The sequence below is a fragment of the Panicum virgatum genome, chromosome 9K (assembly GCF_016808335.1).
Source record: "Panicum virgatum strain AP13 chromosome 9K, P.virgatum_v5, whole genome shotgun sequence".
Classification (NCBI taxonomy): domain Eukaryota; kingdom Viridiplantae; phylum Streptophyta; class Magnoliopsida; order Poales; family Poaceae; genus Panicum; species Panicum virgatum.
Window position 1 is genome coordinate 67,098,071 of NC_053144.1, and position 22,127 is coordinate 67,120,197.

Genomic DNA, 22,127 nt, shown 5'->3' on the forward strand with positions numbered 1-22,127 from the left:
AAAAATAGTTCAACATTTGAAAATAGATTCAACATTTTTTACACACTATTTTAACATCTCAAGAAAATAAATTCAACACACCAAAATCTAATCAACATTTTTTCTCAATCCATCTTTCTCCCGGCGCCGGCGGCGCGCGGCGTAGCAGCAGCGTGCAGCAACGGCGGGCGGGGCGGCGGCGGCGGCGCATGGTGAGGAAGAAGGCAGGAGGAGGAGGAAGGTTAAAGTTAAAGAGATCTACCGGACGAAAAAGTTTGCACGAATCTTAAACACCGAAAGGTAGAGAAGAAAAAGTTTTTCGGAAGATGTATAGAATTTTCATATGTGGGCTGCTGGTCTTCTTGTCGGGCCCGTTATGGACTAGCTCCACAATACGGCCCATCAGACCAACCTAGCCCGGCCCGTGAGTTCTCCTGCTCGGACGTAGCGGCGGGTCCCACACGCCAGATTTCGTTCTTCGACAGAAAAGCCAAACAAAATCGCCGGGGTTTAGCCGCGCTGCTCTCTTTTCTCAGCTAGGGTTCCGCCCGGATCTGCTCCGCCTCGCCGTCGGCTCGCCTCCGCCGCGCGACGCCATGGACTTCGACGAGTACGAGTACCTGGAGAAGACGGTGGAAGCGTCCGGGGCGCCGGCCAACGGCGCCGCGGCCCCCGAGTCGGGGGAGAAGGAGAAGAACAAGGAGCGCAGCTCCCACCGCCGCTCTTCGGGCGGCGACGAAGAGCGCGACGACGCCGAGCGCAGATCCAAGCGTTCTCGCTCCGAGGAAGGCCGCGACCGCGATAGGGAGCGGCACCGGGAGCGGGACCGCGACCGCGGCCGGCACCGCAGCAGCCGGGAGAGGCGGGACCGGGACCGTGATGACAAGGAGAAAGAGCGGGAGAGGGATAAGGACAAGGAGAGGAGGAGCCGCGACCGCGAAAGAGAGAAGGAGAAAGAGAGGGAGAGGGAGAGGGAGAGGGAGAGGGAGAGGCAGCGGAGGAGCCGGAGCCGGTCGGAGCGGCGACGTGATGTGGAAGAGCTGGATCGCTACCGGGACCGCGATGTCAGGTGCATGTTCATGACCAACTCCGAGCTCTATTGAAACCGCTAGAACATGTGTATCGTCTCGTGTGGCATCTTCACTATAGTTTTTAGAATTCAGTTAGAAGGAGCGAGGTAAGCCAAATATAGCTTGGTCGGATTGACTTACAGTCAAGGTTATGCCAGAATATTTGTCTCGTTGCAAGCAACCAAGCACAAATCTGTTGGCGTGAATGCTTTTTCATACTTTAGAATACTCATTAGGTTTAAACTAGCACTGATCATGTATCGTCTTGTGTACTTGGTATTCCATTACAATTTGAGCTTCCAATCTTTCTTTCTTTTACTAATTATTTAAATAATTCTCTATTCCCAGGCATAGGAAAGAGGAGGCTGCAGAACCTGAAGTTGATCCTGAAAGAGATCAGAGGACTGTGTTTGCTTACCAGGTAGATTTTTAACAAGTATTTCACATCATTGTCCGTGTAACCTCAAATCTGAATCTACTTTTTGAATTACAATTGCAGTTATCTTTGAAAGCAGATGAAAGAGACGTTTATGAGTTATTTTCTAGGGCTGGAAAGGTGAGAATCCCTCTGATTGCAGTTTCTTTTATTATACTAGTCTGGCTGGTGATTGTTATGTTCATATACAAGGATGCAGTATACATAATATTAGTTTGTTAGACTTCTCCATTAGTTAAATATATAATATGATTGAGAGGATGTTAATATTGCTAGTAGATAAGCCTAAACGTTGGAGTTCATAGGATTATTTATTTACCCAATACCCACGTTTTGTAGTGATAAGATATTTTCTGTTGTAAGTCATTTCTTGCTTCTTATTCTTGTTGGATCGAATCGTTTTTTGAGCTTGAACACTTAATTTATATTTCTCTAGGTCCGCGATGTTCGCCTCATTATGGATCGAAACTCACGACGTTCTAAAGGAGTTGGGTGAGTACTTGTATACTATTACTAGTAGCAACTTATGCATGTATTCAATGTGCATATCCTTGCATTTCAGTTTTTAACATGGAGGGGGTGGCATTTTGGCCTCTCCATTGTTTCTTTTGCTTCTTGATACGCTGAACTGAAATTTTATGCTAGAACAAGCCTTGCAATTAACTGGCATGGTGTCATATTATTGAAAACTTATCCCTTTTGGTGTCCGTTATTCATAGGGCTTGCTGTTGCACTTCAGCCTGTATGCTCTTGGAAATTGAATAACCCAAAATTGGTAAGGAATAATTGTTCTTCTGGAGTCCTCATGGTTCCCTGACTTTCTAGCTCTTTGCTGCCCATGGATTTACAGCCCCAGAGGCCCAGATTAAGGATTGCCATTGTCTTTGATGGCCTCATATAAGATATGGTTTGTTTTGGCGTAAACTAGTTACTTCGGCAACATTTTTCATCTTGTTTATAATGAGATACTCCAGCTTTCTAAAATATCTGCACTGAAATAGATGTGGTCTTATGAAGCTAATGTTGTGGTGGCAGCTATAGAGGGGGAAAAATTGATTAATAAATGAATTTAGGGCTCTCTGTTGGGCAGCTGAGGAGGCATGAGCGCCGGAGCTTTAAGTAGATGGAGATAGAGCAGCAAGGACTTTTCAAGTCCATGTAGTCTACTGGTAGGATGTCTTGTGGAGGTGGCTGTAAGGGGGCACAGGTTGAAAGTTTTCGTTATCCACAGAATGTGGTTTGCTTAAATCGTTATTCAATATTTTGGTTGTCCATGGGAACCAGTTTTGGTACTGTGTTGCTCTAGTTGTGGATTATGATTACATCTGCATTTTAGCTGTAGATACATAATTTTCAAATGGGAAGTATATTCATCAATTTTTCATACTCGTCAGGAATATTTATAATTTGCTGTGCCTGCTGGAATAATCAGCAACTTATATGAGTAAGATGGAATACAAGATCATATTGGTAAACAGTAAGCTGTGCTGAGTGCCACAGTTCCACATTACTGGAGTCCATTTCAATGCAAAAATGAAACTGACCTTGATTTGGAGATCAAAACATCAAATGCTAGATTTAGTTAAAATTATATATTTTTGAAGATAACTAACTGTTAGGATAAGTTTTACTTTGTTGATGGCTCCAGTCTGATTTTTGTCATGCTATTCACATTATGCAGGTACATTGAATTCTATGATGCTATGTCTGTTCCAATGGCGATAGCTCTTTCTGGTCAGCTGCTTCTTGGTCAGCCAGTGATGGTCAAGCCTTCAGAGGCTGAAAAGAACTTAGTTCAGTCAACTGCTTCTTCAAGTGGAGCTGCTTCAGGTGGAGCAAGGAAGTTGTATGTTGGGAATCTTCACTCCAACATCAATGAGGACCAATTGCGACAGGTCCTTGTCAAACATATTGTTCTCTAGCTTTTATGTGCTTGGAGTAAGTTGACTCTTGATCATTCATATTATTTAAATCGTTTTGCCAGGTCTTCGAACCATTCGGACAAGTGGAGCTTGTCCAGCTGCCACTAGATCCACTCACTGGGCTATGCAAAGGATTTGGTTTTGTTCAGGTTAGTATTTCTGTACAAAGCAATTTTGTTTTTGTTGTCATTTAATTCTCCTCACTTGTATTTTCATAATTTAGTTTGCACGCCTTGAAGACGCAAAAGCAGCTCAGAGTTTAAATGGGCAACTTGACATTGCAGGAAGAGTAATTAAGGTAAAACATCGTGTTTCATAGTTACTGGAGCTGGTCTTAAATAAATGTTCCGACTGTCTGACGTTGTAGTAACCATTGGCCAGGTTTCAGCTGTGACAGACCAAGCGGGTGTGCAAGTTAGTGGAGCAACTACCGGAGATTTGGACGATGATGAAGGTGGAGGCTTGGTGGGTGTCATTCTCATTTCTACGAGATAATTTGAGTAGTCTAAATTTTGACATAAATATGTTCTCTTTTAGATTTATTACTATTATTTTTCCAAGTATGATGTATGTCTACACTAGGAATCAATATTGGCTTTTTAAATTTTTTAATTCCCTTTTAATTTTTTCTCCATTTAGTGTGAGTATTTATGCTTGCATCTACTTCCTTAAATTAGCTATAGCTGCATTTAGTCTACCATAATTGGTGGGCTCCTGCACTGACTCCCAATTTTAAAGAGCTCTTGCAGTTATTTTGCACATAAGCAGATAGTAAATAGGCTGAATGGATCTATTATACAGGTCACCTTTTTTTTTTCCTTTCTCATCAATATTTGTTTTATTGATAGTTGATAAGCAAAAGCTGTATACATTTTCCTATTTGTTTTTGTTTACACGACAGTACATTTTTCCATGATGACACCAGGAAACTAGCTAAATGTTACGTTTATTACTTCTACACTAATTATTTCATGCTCGATCTGTATAAAAGAAGCTTGCAACGCATCATACAAGGAATATGTGCTTGTACCGAGTCAGCAGTCTAGCACCATAATGGCTGTATGATACCCTGATTACATAATAACTACTACTAGGCGTGGCCAGTAGTATCTGTCTTAATTTTGAAGCATCATGTTTGATGTGTGTTCTCTGATGTATGCAGGCACTGAATGCTAGTTCCAGAGCTCTTCTAATGCAGAAATTGGACCGTAGTGGCATTACAACCAGGTACATTTTTGGATGCTGATTGTGTAATAATCATCCTGACATGTATGATATCTCAATAAGTTCCTAACTGTCTTATTTTAGTGTAGTTCAATTATATTATATTATTTATTTGGGTTTATTAATTAAGTGGTGGTGGGCTGGTCCGCTGGTGGGAGCTGTGCTTGCTGAGGTTCTGAATGGACTATGTTTCCATAGCTTGGTTAATCTTGTGGCCTTTGGGCTGCAGAGGCTGCATAGACTTCATTTCGTTTTAGAATGTCCATTCTCTTGCATGTATGTGTGCCATCATCTGTACCCGATTCTCTCATTATTGACATTTACTATATTATCGTCAGGATTCATCCACCACTACAGCAACACTGTTTCCATATATATCTAGCTTGTCAAGGTCATTCTCCATGGACCTCCTTCAGTTCTTTGGTGTAAAGTGGTTTGGTTGAAATATTCTGTTTACTGCAGTTCTAGCATCTAGTGCTACTTTCAAAAGGGCGAACTGATGATGTTTGTAACTTACGATATGAGGGGGAACTTGTTACTGTACCTTAATATTCTTCATGAACCAAAATTGATGCAAACTTGAGTTGTTTCCAGCTTTCCATGAGAAGCTTAAGCCCTAATGGCTTAATTTTGTTCCTTTTTCAAGTTGTCAAAGCAGATATACTAGAAGTTTACCGCATATATATCCTTCTCTCTCTCTCTCTCTGTATCTCTACTTAATGCATGCTTCATATCTTTTGTGTATCTGCAGTTTGACTGGTGGGATGGGCACTACTGGTTTGAATACTCCGGTGGGAATACCAGCTGTATCCATCCTTGGTGCTGCTCCAGCTGCAGCTCCTGTTCTGCGCCCTACAGTGCCTGGTTTTGGTTCAATTCCTGGGGCAACATTTCCCATTACTACCCCATCTATTGAATTGGCACCACCTAGTGAATGCCTATTGCTCAAGAATATGTTTGATCCAGCTTTGGAGGTCAGGGTCTTTTTTACCACCACACTTGTGTGTTTTTTTTTTGCCCAAAGCTAACAGATAATTTACTATGCTACTTTTTGCAGACGGATCCTGATTTTGATTTGGATATTAGGGATGATGTTCAAGAGGAGTGTTCCAAGTTTGGCCAATTAAGACACATTTTTGTAGACAAGTAAGTCAGTAGCACGTTTCATTTAAATAAACCCTGTCATGCTTGGCGCCTAAAGTTCCTTTTTTTACTGTAGTCCAGCATGTTGGCTTGCTAATTTTCATTGAGATATACATAAATCTGAAGTGCTGGTTTGCGGTAACTTTTCTGTTTCAAACAAAATGTGCAGCAACACTTGTTTCAATTCTTTAATATGACACTTGGGGTAAAATGTGTCCTTAGGATGTAGATTTGGTTGCACTTAGAGACCTTTTCTTTTCTGCTTCACGTTGTCTTCTGTTCTGTCTCTAGCACAATATGAGTGCATACTTTTGCAATATTTCAACAGATCTTCCTTAAATTACTTTCATCCAATAATACAATCCTGATCTGTTATCTTTCTCTAACCTATTTCTGTTGTAATTGCGGAGCAGAAATACTGCGGGTTTTGTGTACCTTCGGTTTGATAGTATAACAGCTGCTATGAGTGCACAGAAAGCACTTCATGGAAGATGGTTTGCGGGGAAGATGATTACAGCAGCTTTTATGGTATATTAAATGCTACCACCCTATTTTCCTGTCCCCCCCCCCCCCCCCCCCCCCCCCCCCCCCCGCATTTTTGGATTGCTGTGACGAGCTTGCTCAAATAATGGTTTGTTTTGGCAGACACCCCAGCAGTATGAGATGAAGTTCCCGAGCTAGTGGTCAGACGCTTGGTTAACCTGGAGATAGTTGCTAGGTCTCATGTATGGACATATCTACCTTTTAGCATCCGAGCATAGCCATGTTAACTATTAGTGGAGGAAAATGATTTAGTGACTTTGTCGTGTACCGTTATGTCATCAAGCAGTAACATGGATCGTGTAGCGTTAGTGCTGCAATTTTGTTTATGCTAACGTGTACTCCAAAAGAGGGCGCGGGGTGGGGGGTGGGGGGGTGGGGGGGGGGGGATAGTGTCTCTTGAAATGGCGAAATGAAAGAGTTGTGGTTTGGTATTGCTATCTTGTTTTTTTTATTCATGGATACGTAAGGTTATCATTATTTATTTCAAAGTAGCAAAATCATGAAGGACTTCTCATGTTACAGAGATATAGGAAATGCAGTTAAGTTGTTGGTTGCTACCAGCAAGCATTGACAATTTGAAGCTGCGCAGGCAGAGTTGAATTGGAACAGGATAGCAGGCAGGGCGATCAGATCAGGGATAATACGATTCAGAACAGACATTAGCAGGAATCTAAGTTGATCGGTCCAGGTGGCGAATTCAAGAAGCAATCGTACGCACATGCTTTGGAGGACCTATAGCCTATGCAATGAGTCTGATAGGCGTGGCGGAGCAGTGCGGCTATGTCGTCGTCATGGAAGTGGTCACTGTAGCTGACGAACTTCTCGCGGTCGTATTTGGTGTAGCACGGGCGTAATCTGACAGGAACCACCGCACCTTCCGTAGGCCAGTACTTGCGCATCCCAGTGTAGTCATCTCGAACCTTTTACATATGAGAAACTGAAGGGCTAACTTGTATGAGCCCAACATCTGGCCATCCACAAGGACAATTTTCTTCCCCTAGTTATGTGTGCTGGTGAGAAGGGGCACGGGGACTTGTGAGAATGGCAATGGCAAAGAACATCATAACATAGGAATTCATACTCTCATGAACAACTCCACAAGGATAGCTTTACTTCCTGATCATAATGATACCAAGAGAAAACTCATTGGACCTCTCTTAGAAATGCTGGATTTGAATCTAAAGCCTTCTTAGCTAAATTACGTGCATCATCTCTCGGGGACTCTCTTGATATGCGAAGCAGCTCCTTGATTCCCCCAGAAGCAATGATATCACAGGTGTTGTCTTCTGCAATGATGAGTGGGTAGATTTGGCATCAAATTTTAATAGCATCCACGATTCTGCATCAAGTGCATGAACTTATAGAGAGGGCATAACGGTGAAGGGCAACCTCTGCTTTTACGTACCGTTCTGAGCCAGATGGCAAAAGGCAAGCTCAATGTGTCTTCTTGTGGAAGCAGAAAACCTAGTCGAATTGGCCACCATCCAAGTAAGGACACCGTCTTCGATGAGAAGGGACCTTCCTTTCCTGTGACCTATTGAGTAGCAAAGGCTGTTACTGAATCTAAAGAACTAGTTACTCAATATATTCACCTTCAGTAGCACAATGTACGGAAGTACTGGAACAATGACAACAGCATTCCCAAGTTACCAAAGCAGCGGCAAAGCCATACGTGTTCAACACTTTACAGCACAATGCGACTAAAGGTTTCCAATTGCAGCTGTAATAGCTCGCCAGAAAAAACAACTATGGAACATTTGAGGAACAAGTGGAAAATTAAGCTGACCTTGGCTTATCACCCGTGATTCACATTTTGCAAAGTTTGCTATTCCTCGTGCTATCTGGGGTATGACATCAGCATGTCCACTGCGAACCATTCCTAGTAGTGCTTTTATTCCACCATCTTGTTTCAACATCAAGTGCAACTTTTCTGCAAAAGTACACCTTTGATAGGTCAAATATTATTCTCATAATATCAGTGTTACACTCCTAGCAACATGGTCAAACAATAACAGTGGGTTCTGAGAAAAAAGATACCACTGCATTAACTTTGATCTCACCGTAAGGTGTACAGTTCATGGTAAATGAAGTATTACACTAAAGCTTATGCATAACCGATACTCTAAACTCAATAGTAAATCATATAACCATAATTTCATTGAAAGCTTGATATTAATAAAGACAAACTAGCTGTACCATTCCCACACAAATTGGCAATCGCACCAGCCACCATTCGCAAAGTTTGAGGATCCTCAGTTTTGGAAGCAACATTTGCTAATAATCGAGCTCCACCTTTGTTCATAATCACACCCTGGTTTGATCCTGCAATACCAAGTATCAACATGAACACAAAAAGCTTAGAGATGTAAAAAGTTTTACTATTGACTCATTTTTTTCTCTGAGCTGTACTATTGATCCAATCATAAGGGTTGCAAACTTTAATATTTAGCTTTAATAGATACAGTTAGAACGTCAAAATAGTTCAAGAAAACGTGAATTTTGATGGAGATGCAGTGCTTAAGAAACTCATGCATATAGAATACTTCATAAATAAATTTTAATGAACATAATAGAAAGGAGCTAAACGAAAGTGGCCTTCTGCAATATTTCTTTATCAATGCAATAATTGGGTCATTTGGTATTATTGAGTTGCACGCACCAACCAATTCAATCCAAAAGCTTAAGCTGATGGGGGAAGGATGGCAATCCACTTATACTTCAATAGGTATTAATATGGAAAAAAATTCTAAAATTCTAAAAAGAGATTAAGACACATGTTGACAGCCATTTCCAATATGCATGATGATGATGCAATGTTTTACAGTCGTCTAGTCGAACCTAGTTGCCATGGCACCGATAAGGTGATTAGTCGAGATTAGTCGTCGATCAGGCCGATTAGTCGAGCCTAGTCGAGCCTAGTCGTCTGTATAGTCATCCTATCATGCTAGGACCGATATGATATGTATACTATACATTACATAGTGTATATCAAGCATGAACACCGCAATAATGGTAAGTTGGTCACTCACTTGTGAGATTTGGGTGACAGCGGGTCTGAGGCACATGCATTTGTGCATATATACCTAAAACCTAATGGGCCTAATGCCAGCCCAGCAGCCCAACCACAGTTGACGCGGCCCATTACTGCAAATCTGATCGTTTTCCTACCTAGTCGAACGACTAATCACGACTAATCGACGACTAATCGGACGACTAGAATTCTAGCCGCTCATACCTAGTCGTTGCTCCTTATCGGTGCCAAGGGAACGATAAGCCTGACTAATCGCGACTAATCGCGATTAGTCGGACGACTGTAAAACATTGTGATGATGACAATTAAAAATTCTGGCAGTGAGCCAGCAGATGATTATTGGTACATCTCGACCAAATGTGAGAAATCTGAAGAGTGCTTTGTTGGAATACATTACCATTCATTGCCAAGTTAGCAACAGCACCAGCTGTGACTCGATAAATAGTGGTGTTTTCTGATGTTTCTAGAAGGGATAGAAGAGCATCGAGTCCTCCTTCCTCAACAATTTTTTCCTGATTAATATCTGCAGTCCCAAAAAAGACATGTGAGTAGCTTTCAAAAAAAGACAAGTGTGCAAAATACTGGTCATAATCCAACTACTTCCTTCATTAGACATACACTCCTTTGAAAAATATAAGATGTTTTAGTCTGTCCTAAATCAAACTTATCCAGCTTTGACCAAGTTGACATTATGAAATCTACAATAACAATTAAAATGCAGTATCAAGACACATTTCATGGTGCATTTAATGAAACTATTTTGATGCTGTGTGTGTTGGTGCATTTTTTTATGAACTTCGTCAAAATTTCATAATCTTTAGGAACTTAAACATCTTACATTTTGGAACGGAGGGAGTAAGACATTTTGGAATTTAAGTTGTTAAACTTTACTTCAGCTGTTAATATGGCCAAAACTATTTAAATCCATCACATGAAAATAGCATTATTAGGTTTGTTATGTGAATCACTTTTGTGGTACAATAATTTTGTACTAATTAATAATGATAGATATCACCATGGAAACAATCATTGCAAAAGTTACTGGTGACCTTGTCTTGTGCAAAGCATCATTAAAAAAGAGACTAATAACCTATCTCTTCTAGAGAACGAAAAACAGAACATAGTTACTTTTTCCCCAGAGAAATATTGTATTGAAAAAACGTAGTTATCTACGTAACGTCTGAATTTACAGTTTCATACTCCCAACCAGCAGGCTGTAAAATTTTAGAAGCTACAATGATCTAACAGTTAAATTTGGATCCTGGGTCAGCCCATATTGAATTAATATGAATAATAACATATAACTGTCAGGCAACAGAGCTGTCTTAACTCACTGAGTGGATTTTGTTGTACGACCATTCAAGTTTGTGGCAGCACGTGATGTAATCCGCTGATGTGTGGATGGATGTGGTTGTGTGTGCAGGTATATTGATCCCTTTTTCTATACAGCCCTACCAAGTGTTCGTGGAAAGAAAACTAAACAAAGTAAGCAAGTGTATGTGATCACTTTTATTTATCAAATGCTAATGTCGAAATCTCAATATTTCTTTTTGCAGATGCCCTAGCAGAAAAGTTTTTCATACAAATACACTCATGGAGATCAAGGCAGTATGGAATATATTCACAGTTACGAGGGGTAAAGTTCGGACCTTCAGCAGCAAGATTAGCAACCACCTTGACAGCATGGATCTGCACATCTAGATCCTCAGACTTCAACAGAGCAAGCACGTTTGGAAGACCAACTGTGTGTCAGTTATTATTAAAAAAAACTGGGTGTCAATTGGGCCAAAACATGACCAGGATTGCGGCTCAAGAAATAAACATAGTTGCTCTGGTTGTGGTTGTCTTCCATAAAGTAAAGTTACCTTCTTCAAATATCTTTGATATGGTACCCCTCTGACCAGATAGAGCCTCTCTTATTTTTCCTGATTTGGACACAAAAGTTGCATTGCCTAATCCAGATCCAGTTCTAACCATACAATCTGATGTTTTAGACTGTCAAAGAGAAAATTAAGTATAAGAAAATTAACATCAGAATGGCGAAGTCTATGATAACAGAATTGTACCTCTTCAGCAAAATTATCAGATGTGGACTGTTTCAACCTTAGGATTTGATCTTCAAGGCCTTGCCTCTGCCACATTTCCTGCTGCACCTTTTCTTGAGTAGACTTCAGCTCTTTATATATCACTTCCTACAAGAATTACCAAAGAAGAAGGTAGTCGAGCATTACTTCAAATTCAAAATAATGGAAACAATCATGTGTTTATAGGAATCACAGGCGGGTAAATTAGCTAAAACTTGTTTGTTATACCTTCTCTGAAATGAGTTCGCTGATTTTTTCTTTTAATGATTGTACTTGACATGTAAATTCTTCAGTCACTTCGGTTAATTTCTTCTCCAATTCACGGGCCATGCTTTCCTGCAACTAGAATACACTTTTATCACACTTCATAGTCAACTGAAGACATCTGTAAGACGTATTTTGCAGCAACATTTAGCATTGGATTAGGTTAGATGTGAAGGTAGAATTGCTTTCTTGTGTCTATTTGAAGGCACAAGATATGTTGTACAGGAAGTTGAACAAACTTTCAGGTAGATTCAATCTTTGTAGTCAATAGAACCAAACATTATGGAAACTAATACCTAACCCATAAATGGATTTATCAGTTTCGAATTTGGAGATGGAGAAATAGTCTATCAAGCACAGATATTAAATCTAGTAGAGTTGAGGCTATGGAGCTCTTAGTCATGCAACATTGTGTTTTACCACTTAAAACTTAAGCTGCACCAGTTACGGAAGGAAAACAAGGGCAAAACACATAGTAATCAAGTAGTATGCATCAAGAAACCAGAACTCAAATGAACGGCGCAATTTGGTGACATACTAGTAGTAGTACTATCTAACTTTAATAATGGCTGCATCTGAAAGTTTACCTGGGTAGAACTCTGAGCATCACACAGTTCCTGTTGTAGTATGCTCATACGGTCTTTCAAGCTTGATGAACAATGCCTTTCTTCCTGAAGTTGCCTCAGCAATTCCTCCATTTTCTTCTCATGCTCTTTGGTGGTATCAGTAAGAACTTTCGTTCTTGAGAGGTTCTCAAGCTGCTGCTGCTGCTAAAAAAAAATCTTGCATTAGGATAACAAAATTTTCATGTGATGGCTTTTTCCAATGCAGCAGCAGTATTGTGTTAAACTAGAATAAAATCAAAATAAATATGAGTAATTCAGGGATAAGTATATAAGATGGTAATGCCAAGGTACCTTGTTTTCGTCGAGCAATTTTTCAAGCTCCGCGATCTGTTCAGATAACATATTCTTTTGGCCTCTCTCTTCCTCTAAGTCCCGCATCAAAGTTTTGACTGTAGATTCCAATTCACATTTTTCCTTCTCCAGATTCTGGGTTCATAAAACACCCAATATAAGCAAAGGCTTTTTTTAATATGATGATGATACTGAAGAGGGTCTTGATGAATGCAGACAGTGAACATTTTTGTGAAAAAACCAAAATGAATGTACAATTTTTTCTATTTATGGGAATACAATGGGGTAGAACACAACTGCAAATTAGTTTCTCATAAATAAAGCGATTGGCCATAGTTTAGAAAGGGAACAAAAAGCATAATACATATGCAATAAAAGATACCTCGATTCGTATATTGGAGGTCATTCTTAAATCATGGAAGGACCCCTCAGATTCTTTCAACTTTTTATCCAATTGCATCTTCTCACTTTTTATGAGCTTCTGTTGTCTCTCCATCTCTGATGTGAGTTGGTCAACCTCACGCTCCATCTTCTTGTAAAGAATTTTGTAATCGACCTCCTCCTTCAACTTTATTGTATTCACTACTTTCATCGCCTGCAAATCACAAACTAAGTAAAACCCCAAGAAATAAATTTTTAGAAAATCAAGGAAAGCAATCCCTTTATCTGAGAAAAATGCAGTTACACTCCTGAATACCCGAGTGTCTTTGACGGTGTTACAGTGCTAAGAACAAGCAACAAATTACTTTATACCATAATCTGAAATGTCTATCATTGCACATTATGTGCAAAACTGCAAAGTTGGGTTTGCTTAGCTTCACAATAGCAATTTCCATAACTGAAGCAATTGAGATGAAATTATCAACTCGGTAATATGTGAAAGTGCATTAAGTAAAGGCAGGTTGCACCGTGAAATAAATGTCTTGAACTGATTTGAATTCAGGCAACACTTAACAAACCAAAAGCTAGTGAAAGATTAATCTCAATTGCTAGGTTCAATAATCTGATGTTATTGGGTTTTGCAGAAATCAATAGTAATGCAAAAGATAAATACTAACTAATTAAGAGCAAGGAATGACGAATTGAACTTACCCTCTGCCCAAACATAATCGTGCTTGAAGTTTCTGAGTAATGTCTAGAAGATGGACCTATTGTCACAACAAGAGAAGTCCTAGCGGTCCCTGCCAATTAAAGATTTGAGCAAAGACATACCCACCAGATGATATAGCAAAATGGTAACTATTAAATCATTCAAAAATGAATTAACCTACTATTACTAGATATTCAAAATGAACTGACCAAATTCATGAAAAATGCATATAGTTACAGCATGCTACCGTTTCCCTCATTTTTCTTTCCAACTCTTAGCTTCTTTGCCTTCAAAAGCCAGACTACTTGCTTTTCTTCCAAATGAGCATGTTCCAAAGTTTTCAGATAGCCTACAACCTTACACCGGGCATGATACAGGCCCCTAACTGTATCACCTGGGGGTTTCTACCCCTTCTTTTTATTCTTAATATATTGATGCGCAGCTCTCCTAAAATAAAAAGACTTTACACCTAGAATGACTAAATTATCCCAATACTTTACCTAACCAAACTGTAACTCAGCCAGCATTACGTAGCGCTTCCTGCCAGTCATTACTAAATAGTTCTTTCCATCCCTATCTGTTCTTTAATAATTAAATGGAACTTCAGTACAAACATCAGGACGTCAAAGATGATAAACAGCAACTAAAGCAACAACATGGCAACATTCCAAGTATTAGACTGAGAAAGTATTATTCTAGGAGTTGCACAAGAAAGCCACTGCCTTCTATTAAGAACTGAAGTCATGTAAGATATAGTTTCAGAAGGTCCCAATAGCTTATTACTCTCTGAAGTGTGGACCAGTGTGAGAACTTCAGCAAACAGAAGCTAGCAATCAAGTGACAACAAGAGCAAGTCATAAGCACCTCCAAATGAATCACGGAATATCCTTGTAAGCTTTGAATCTCTTGTTGGTATATGCGGACTGTTTTCTGCTAGTGCATTAATGCACTTTCCTAAGGAAGTTAATGAGAGATTGATGAACTTGGCTTCTTCAATCATGTGACCTTCACTTCCTGAGATAGAAGAAATAATTTAGAGATATGAACATGTTTGTGGCAATACTCAGTAACCAACTTGATTTGCAACTGAAAAGATAAAATATGGAGAGAAGTCTTACCTGATTTATCAATTCGTTCTGATCCAGCAAGGTCGACAATCAAGAGTTTACTTTTGAGAACAAGTGGCAAATCATCAGGGAAAATGTCATGCATATCATTAGATAAAGAGCTCTTTTCCTCTTTTATTCTTGAACTCCTTTGCAAATGGATCTGGAAAAAAAGGCATTAAGTTTTCATATCCATATCATTTACTTATGGAACCTTAAAAATGAGAGTGCATCGCAGAACTGGATGTTGTACTGTAGGAACATACAATTAAAATTGCATGGCTACGAGATGACTCTGTATTCATCTTAGTATTGGCAGCATGACGATTTGCCTCACCAATTTGTAGAAGATGAAAAACGTGTTCAAGGTCTTTAATTTCAACTATTGCAGCACCTGGCAAGGAAACTTCACCGGTTTTTGCATCCTCTACAATTGGAATATTAGTCTTCTCTGGAGCCAGTAAATCTTGAACAGATTCTAAGTACAACTATACAGCAAATGGATACAAATTAGTATGATAAACCAAACTCAAATCGTAAGTCACCCTTTATATATCTATACAATTCTCATAACCAATAACAACAACAACAACAACAACATAGCCTTTTGTCCCAACCGAGTTGGGGTAGGCTAGAGATGAAACCCAAAAGACACAAAAGTCACGGTTCAGGCACGCTGATAGCTAGTCTCAAAGCGCTCCTATCCAAAGCTACATCTTCAGAGATATTCCAATCCTTAAGGTCTCTCTTAACCGACTCGTCCCAAGTCAGTTTAGGTCTACCTCTACGCCTCTTTACCTTATCGACACGCTTCAGAACCCCACTACGCACCGGCGCCTCAGGAGGCCTCCGTTGGATATGTCCAAACCATCTCAACCGAAGTTGGGTAAGTTTCTCCTCAATTGGTGCCACCCCTACCCTTTCCCGAATAACTTCGTTCCGGACTCTATCCCTTCTTATGTGCCCGCAAAACCACTGCAACATCCGCATCTCTGCTACACTTAGTTGCTGGACATGTCGCCTTTTTGTGGGCCAACATTCAGCACCATATAACATCGCCGGGCGAATCGATGTCCTATAGAACTTGCCTTTTAGCTTTTGTGGCACCCTCCTGTCACAGAGGATGCCAGAAGTTTGACGCCATTTCAACCAGCCAGCTGAGATTCTATGCCTAACATCTTCATCAATGTCGCCATCCTTTTGTATCATCGATCCTAAATACCGAAAAGTATCCTTCTAGAGCACCACTTGCCCATCGAGACTAACATCACCACCCTCATGCATAGTCGCGCTGAAATCGCACATCATGTACTCAGTCTTGGTCCTACTAAGACTGAATCCTTTCGACTCTAACGTACGTCTCCACAGCTCTAACTTTCTATTAACCCCTGCCCTACTCTCGTCAACTAGCACCACATCATCAGCAAAGAGCATACACCAAGGGATATCACCTTGTATGTCCCTTGTGACCTCATCCATCACCAAAACAAATAAGGGCTCCATGCTGACCCCTGATGTAGTTCTATGTTAATAGAAAAGTCAGTGGTGTCGCCATCACATGTCCGGACAAATGTCATCGCATCCTTGTACATATCCTTGATGAGGGTAATGTATTTAGTTGGGACTTTGTACTTCTCCAAGGCCCACCACATGACATTTCTCGATACTTTGTCATACGCCTTCTCGAGGTCAATAAAGACCATGTGCAAGTCCTTCTGCTCCCTATAACTCTCCATCAATTGTCATATTAAGAAAATCGCCTCCATGGTCGACCTACCAGGCATGAACCCAAACTGATTTTGGGTCACACTTGTCACTCTTCTTAGGCGGTGCTCGATAACCTTCTCCCATAGCTTCATCGTATGGCTCATCAGCTTAATTCCACGGTAGTTAGTACAACTCTGAACATCTCTCTTGTTTTTTAAGATCGGTACTAATATACTTCTCCTCCATTCCTCAGGCATCTTGTTTGACCGAAAAATGAGATTAAAAAGATTAGTTAACCATACTATCGCTCTGTCACCTAGGCATCTCCACACCTCAATGGGGATACCATCAGGGCCCATCGCTTTACCTCCCTTCATCCTTTTCAAAGCCTCCCCGATCTCTGCTTCATAAATTCTCCTCACAAAGCGTCTGTTGGTATCGTCAAAAGAGTCATCTAACTCAAGGGTAGGCCCCTCCTTCTCCCCATTAAACAACTTGTCGAACTCGAAGTACTCTCGCCATCTGCCCTTGATCTCCTCATCCTTCACTAGAAGTCGATCTGTCCCATCTTTGATGCATTTGATTTGATTGACGTCCCTTGTCTTCCGCTCACGGATCTTAGCCATCCTATAAATGTCCTTCTCCCCTTCCTTCGTGCCTAGCCGTTGATACAAGTCATCATACGCCTTACCCTTTGCTACATTCACAGTTCGCTTTGCAGCGCTCTTCGCTAATTTATAGCCCTCGATGTTGGCTGTACTCTTGTCAAGGTGGAGGCGCTTGAAACATTCCTTCTTCTCCTTAATAGCCCTTTGCACCTCGTCATTCCACCACCAGGTGTCTTTCCCTCCCTGTTTGCCTCCCCTACTCACGCCAAACACCTCTGAGGCCACCTTCCGAACACATGTTGCCATCTTTAGCCACATGTCGTCTACATCTTCTCCTTCTTCCCAAGGCCCCTCACCTAGCATCCTTTTCTTAAACGTTTGCGCCGCTTCCCCTCTAAGCTTCCACCACTTCGTTCTCGCAATCTTGGCACGTTTGTCCCGGTGGACACGTACCCGAAAACGAAAATCCGCCACCACAAGTTTGTGTTGAGAGACAACACACTCTCCAGGAAAAACCTTACTATCTAAGCAATCCCGTCTATCCTCCCTCCTAGCAAGGATATAGTCGATCTGGCTCGAGTGTTGTCCACTACAAAAGGTCACAAGATGGGATTCCCTCTTCCTAAAAAGGATATTCGCTATCAACAAGTCGTAGGCCAACACGAAGTTCAAAACCTCCTCCCCCTCTTGACTCCTGCTACCATATCCAAAACCCCCGTGCACTCGCTCGAACCCTACATTAGTCGCACCCACATGGCCGTTGAGATCTCCTCCTATGAAAAGTTTCTCGCTGATAGGCAGGGTACTGACCATACTATCCAGGTCTTTCCAGAACTACCTCTTGGTGCTCTCACTAAGACCTACCGAGGGGCATAGGCACTGATCACATTCAGAGCCGAATCTCCAACTACCATCCGGACCAGGATAATCCGGTCGCCTCGCCTTCTAACCTCTACGACTCCATCCTTAAGGCTCCTATCGATCAAGATATCAACACCATTCCTACCCGATGTTGCCCCCGTGTACCAAAGCTTGAAGCCAGTATCCTCGACCTCCTTCGTCTTCTGACCCTTCCATTTAGTCTCCTGAACGCATAGAATATTTACACGCATAACCAATAACAATAAATAAATATTATTATTTTTGTGCTAAAAAAGCATTTATAAACAATGCAGCTAAATTACATGACCATCAACATATAAATATGTCCATTCTTAGTTTCTTACAATACCAATTATGGAAATGAGAAAGCTAAAGCAATTCTACAAATATTGATCAGTGCTAGTAGAAAAGGTAAAATAAAGTTATATGACAGAATTTATAGTAGTTGGGAATAGAACCTGTAGATATGATATTGCAACACGATCTGTCTCAAAAGACATACTAGAAAGTATGTGCTCCAATGCTCTGACCATTATACCACGTTCAGAAGGGTCATCTTTTCCAAGTCGACCAACTGTATACGTTTTGCCAGTACCTGTTTGACCATAGGCCATTACTGTCCCATTATAGCCTTCTAATACACTCTGCAAAGGTACGTTAGCATTTATTTTATATTTATTTCATACAAAATGTAACTCATCGACTACTTGCACCCTGAAAAAGAAATACTAGTCGAAGAGACTGTTGAGCAGCAAAAGGAAATCATGAAAATGCAAAAAATGACCAACCAATGTTAAGTATTAGTATTACTACACTCAAGAACAGGGAGAACAAAGCCTTAATCATAATCAAGTTGGGGTGGGTGAGAAAAATTTCTTTGAAGTCACTAAACTAGGAAATGCACTGCCTACCAGGAAAATTCTAAGCATAGTCCACAGGTTTTCTACTGAAAATATAATTAACTATTATTGCTATTCTACCATAAGCTTGCACTGTAGTGACTTAAACATTGTAACGTTAGCAAAGCAAAATTTCTTTTGATTGGTTCGATGTTGAACGTCGAAATAAAGTAATAAATTACTGGAACCAGGAATGCATGACTTGCCTCAACCACTGGCTTTGCAACAACTTCGTACACACGTTTCTGTGAAGCGTTTTCACTGAAAACCTCATCGAATTTGTAGGATTCACAACTCCAGTTATTTTTCTTCAGTTTCAACCTCTTGGACTTCAGAAAACAAGATCATCAACACAATTAGCTGCAGAAAATTTACTTTTATACATCCAATGCGTTGCTTATAACAAAATGCAAAAGGTAAAATGGGATGTACAGGCTAACCTCAGGCTGCAATTCAACACAACTATCAAAGTCAGAGCCATGAGCTAAATCCTCTGAATTGTTCGGCCGGAGCCTTACAGCAACTCTCACTCTGCACGAATCTGTGATTGTGAAGGCCACCTTTATATCAGTTTGGAATCAATAGTGCAACAATAAATAGCAGAGGCCAGTGGTACTGTGCAAGCATCAACCAATCAGGGAGTAAATTTAGTGCAAGTGAGCGGGCTTGACGTGAACAAGCTCACCAGAAGGGAAGGGCTATCAATCCTCGGGAGTATCAGCGAGCTGCCAATGCAGCAAAGCTTATCCCTCCAGCGGCATTTCCGTTACCGTTGCAACCCCCCCCCCCCCCCCCCCCCCCCCCCCCCCCGTTTCATTTCAACCCGAATCAATGCCGTACAACAAGAAACCGACAAAATGAACAGCGAAACTCCAACACGCGCTTCCGATTTGCTGACGGGAAGAGGGGAATAGAAATGCATTCACCGATCATTCAAGGGGAGATAGATACCTGCGCTGCCGCCGTTGTCGGTGGCGGCCCGCGACCTCGCAGGGGACGGGGAGGGGCGGCGTAGACCTGGCGCGACCGACTTGGACCTCGTGCCGCCGCCCCGGGGCGCGCCATGCCTTTCGACGGACCGTGCCGGCGCCCACCCGCCGCCCGTCGCCATCGCCGCCGCGGTAGGCCAGATTGCGGGTGGGTGTCTCTGGGCGTCGGCGACGGGAAAGCGGGAGGCGGAGAGAAATGGGGGGAGGCGAGGGTTGATTGAGGCGGCGTCGGGCGTGGTGCTGGGGTTCTGGTTTTCCGTTTGTGTTTTTGAGTTGAGGCGCGCACGACGACGGTGCCCGAACGCGGGTGGGGTGGCTCAGCTGGCTGCCTGGCTTGTTGGGGAAGGAGCCTTCCCGGTTCCCAAACGGGGGATGGGGACTGCGGTGGCTGGCCTTCCGTGTTTGGATCGCGCCAGCGTCTTAGCATGCACATTTCTCAAAAAAAAAAAAATCTCACATGTATGGAGCACTAAATGAAGTTTATTTATAAATTTTTTTTAGGGATGGATGTAACTTTTCGCGACGAATCTAACGACGGTAATTAATCGGTGATTAGCTACAGTGATGCAGTCAAAGACCTTATTAGATTCTTCATGGTTCCTAGCGCAGAGGTTATGGAGTTGGTTTTGTAAACTGACTTTGTTTAACACCGTAATTAGCGGTCAAAGTTTTCTAGCACTCCCTAGCGCAGAGAACCAAACAGGCCCTTGTGTTGTGTGTTGTCTCTCATTTTTGAATTTTGCATGTTCTTTTTTATAATAAAAAAACGGAAGAAAGAGCCTAGAGAGCTGTTCCAATTTCCATTAATCAGTTATTGCAACAGTTCAATTCATCCACTTTACCCACTCTGTTTCGCTAGTTGCCAGCAGCAGATGTTAATCTAATGACCCAAATTGAAATTTGCACGGAGAGGTTAGTTTGTATCTGATATATTCTCTTTTCTCTCACACCAAATTAGCACTAGTCACCAACCACACCAAAGACGGTTGCATGAAACAATAATTCTTTGTTCAGTGAGGACTAACGAATAGATATTGTCATGATCACGCTTACAACAACAACAACATAGCATTTTTTTCCCAAGCAAGTTGGGATAGGCTAGAGATGAAATCCGAAAGAAATAAGTTCAAGGTTCAGGCACATTGATAGCTAGTCTCCAAGCGCTCCTATCCAAAGCTATCTCTTTAGAGATATTCCAATCCTTAAGGTCTCTCTTAACCGACTCATCCCACGTCAGTTTAGGTCTACCTCTACACCTCTTTACATTATCGACCCGCTCAAGAACCTCATTACGCACCGGCGCCTCAGGAGGCCTTCGTTGGACATGTCCAAACCATCTCAGCCGATGCTGGGTAAGTTTCTCCTCAATTGGTGCCACCCCGACCCTATCCCGAATAACTTCGTTCCGGACTCTATCCCTCCTTGTGTGCCCGCAAAACCACCGCAACATCCGCATCTCTGCTACACTCAGTTGTTGGACATGTCGCCTTTTTGTAGGCCAACATTCAGCACCGTATAACATCGCCGGACGAATTGTTGTCCTATAGGATTTGCCTTTTAACTTTTGTGGTACCCACTTGTCACAAAGGATGTCAGAAACTTGCCGCCATTTCAACCAGCCAGCTGAAATTCTATGCCTAACATCTTCATTAATGTCGCCATCCTTTTGTAGCACCGATCCTAAATACCAAAAAGTATACTTCTGGACCACCACTTGCCCATCTAGACTAACGTCTCCCCCCTCATGCCTAGTCGCGCTGAAATCGCACATCATGTACTCGGTCTTGGTCCTACTAAGTCTGAACCCTTTCGACTCTAACGTGCGTCTCCATAGCTCTAACTTCCTATTAACCCCCTGCCCTACTCTCGTCAACTAGCACCACATCATTAGCAAAAGAGCATACACCAAGGGATCTCACCTTGTATATCCCTTGTGACCTCATCCATCACTAAAGCAAATAAATAAGGGCTCAATGCTGACACCTGGTGTAGGCCTATGTTAATAGAAAAGTCAGTGGTGTGGCCATCACATGTCCGGACAAACGTCGTCGCATCCTTGTACATATCCTTAATGAGGGTAATGTACTTAGTTGGGACTTTGTGCTTCTCCAAAGCCCACCACATGACATTTCTCGGTACTTTGTCATATGCCTTCTCAAGGTCAATGAAGACCATGTGCAAATCCTTCTTCTGCTCCCTATATCTCTCCATCAATTGTCGTATTAAGAAAATC

At 41.6% G+C, this 22,127-nt stretch overlaps 2 protein-coding genes across 8 annotated transcripts; one reads left to right on the forward strand and one right to left on the reverse strand.

The window, feature by feature from the left end:
* Window positions 1–575: 575 nt before the first annotated feature.
* On the forward strand, window positions 576–6,643 carry LOC120647266 (RNA-binding protein 39-like). The gene is made up of 13 exons (XM_039923991.1): window positions 576–1,048; window positions 1,398–1,470; window positions 1,549–1,605; window positions 1,922–1,977; window positions 3,167–3,380; window positions 3,470–3,556; window positions 3,631–3,705; window positions 3,789–3,872; window positions 4,570–4,634; window positions 5,383–5,605; window positions 5,689–5,777; window positions 6,188–6,302; window positions 6,420–6,643. Exons 1-13 carry the CDS (start codon window positions 576–578, stop codon window positions 6,453–6,455), a joined length of 1,647 nt encoding a protein of 548 aa, XP_039779925.1. The 3' UTR covers window positions 6,456–6,643.
* A 307-nt stretch (window positions 6,644–6,950) lies between these two features.
* LOC120647269 (kinesin-like protein KIN-UA) lies at window positions 6,951–20,260 on the reverse strand. Of its 7 annotated transcripts, none has more exons than XM_039923999.1 (20): window positions 19,857–20,260; window positions 19,346–19,446; window positions 19,112–19,234; window positions 18,465–18,650; window positions 15,076–15,297; window positions 14,822–14,972; window positions 14,568–14,717; window positions 13,706–13,794; window positions 12,996–13,208; window positions 12,614–12,748; window positions 12,284–12,466; window positions 11,661–11,774; window positions 11,415–11,540; window positions 11,219–11,343; window positions 10,998–11,092; window positions 9,746–9,871; window positions 8,514–8,639; window positions 8,104–8,247; window positions 7,723–7,851; window positions 6,951–7,603 (listed from the first exon to the last, which is right to left on the reverse strand). In XM_039923999.1, exons 1-20 carry the CDS (start codon window positions 20,014–20,016, stop codon window positions 7,461–7,463), a joined length of 2,841 nt encoding a protein of 946 aa, XP_039779933.1. In that variant the 5' UTR covers window positions 20,017–20,260; the 3' UTR covers window positions 6,951–7,460. The 7 variants fall into 7 exon arrangements, with proteins under 7 accessions (XP_039779933.1, XP_039779934.1, XP_039779931.1 ...); XM_039924000.1 differs by having other exon boundaries at window positions 10,998–11,090; window positions 11,214–11,343; window positions 11,661–11,768; window positions 19,857–20,256; XM_039923997.1 differs by having other exon boundaries at window positions 10,998–11,090; window positions 11,214–11,343; window positions 19,857–20,256.
* Window positions 20,261–22,127: the final 1,867 nt, after the last annotated feature.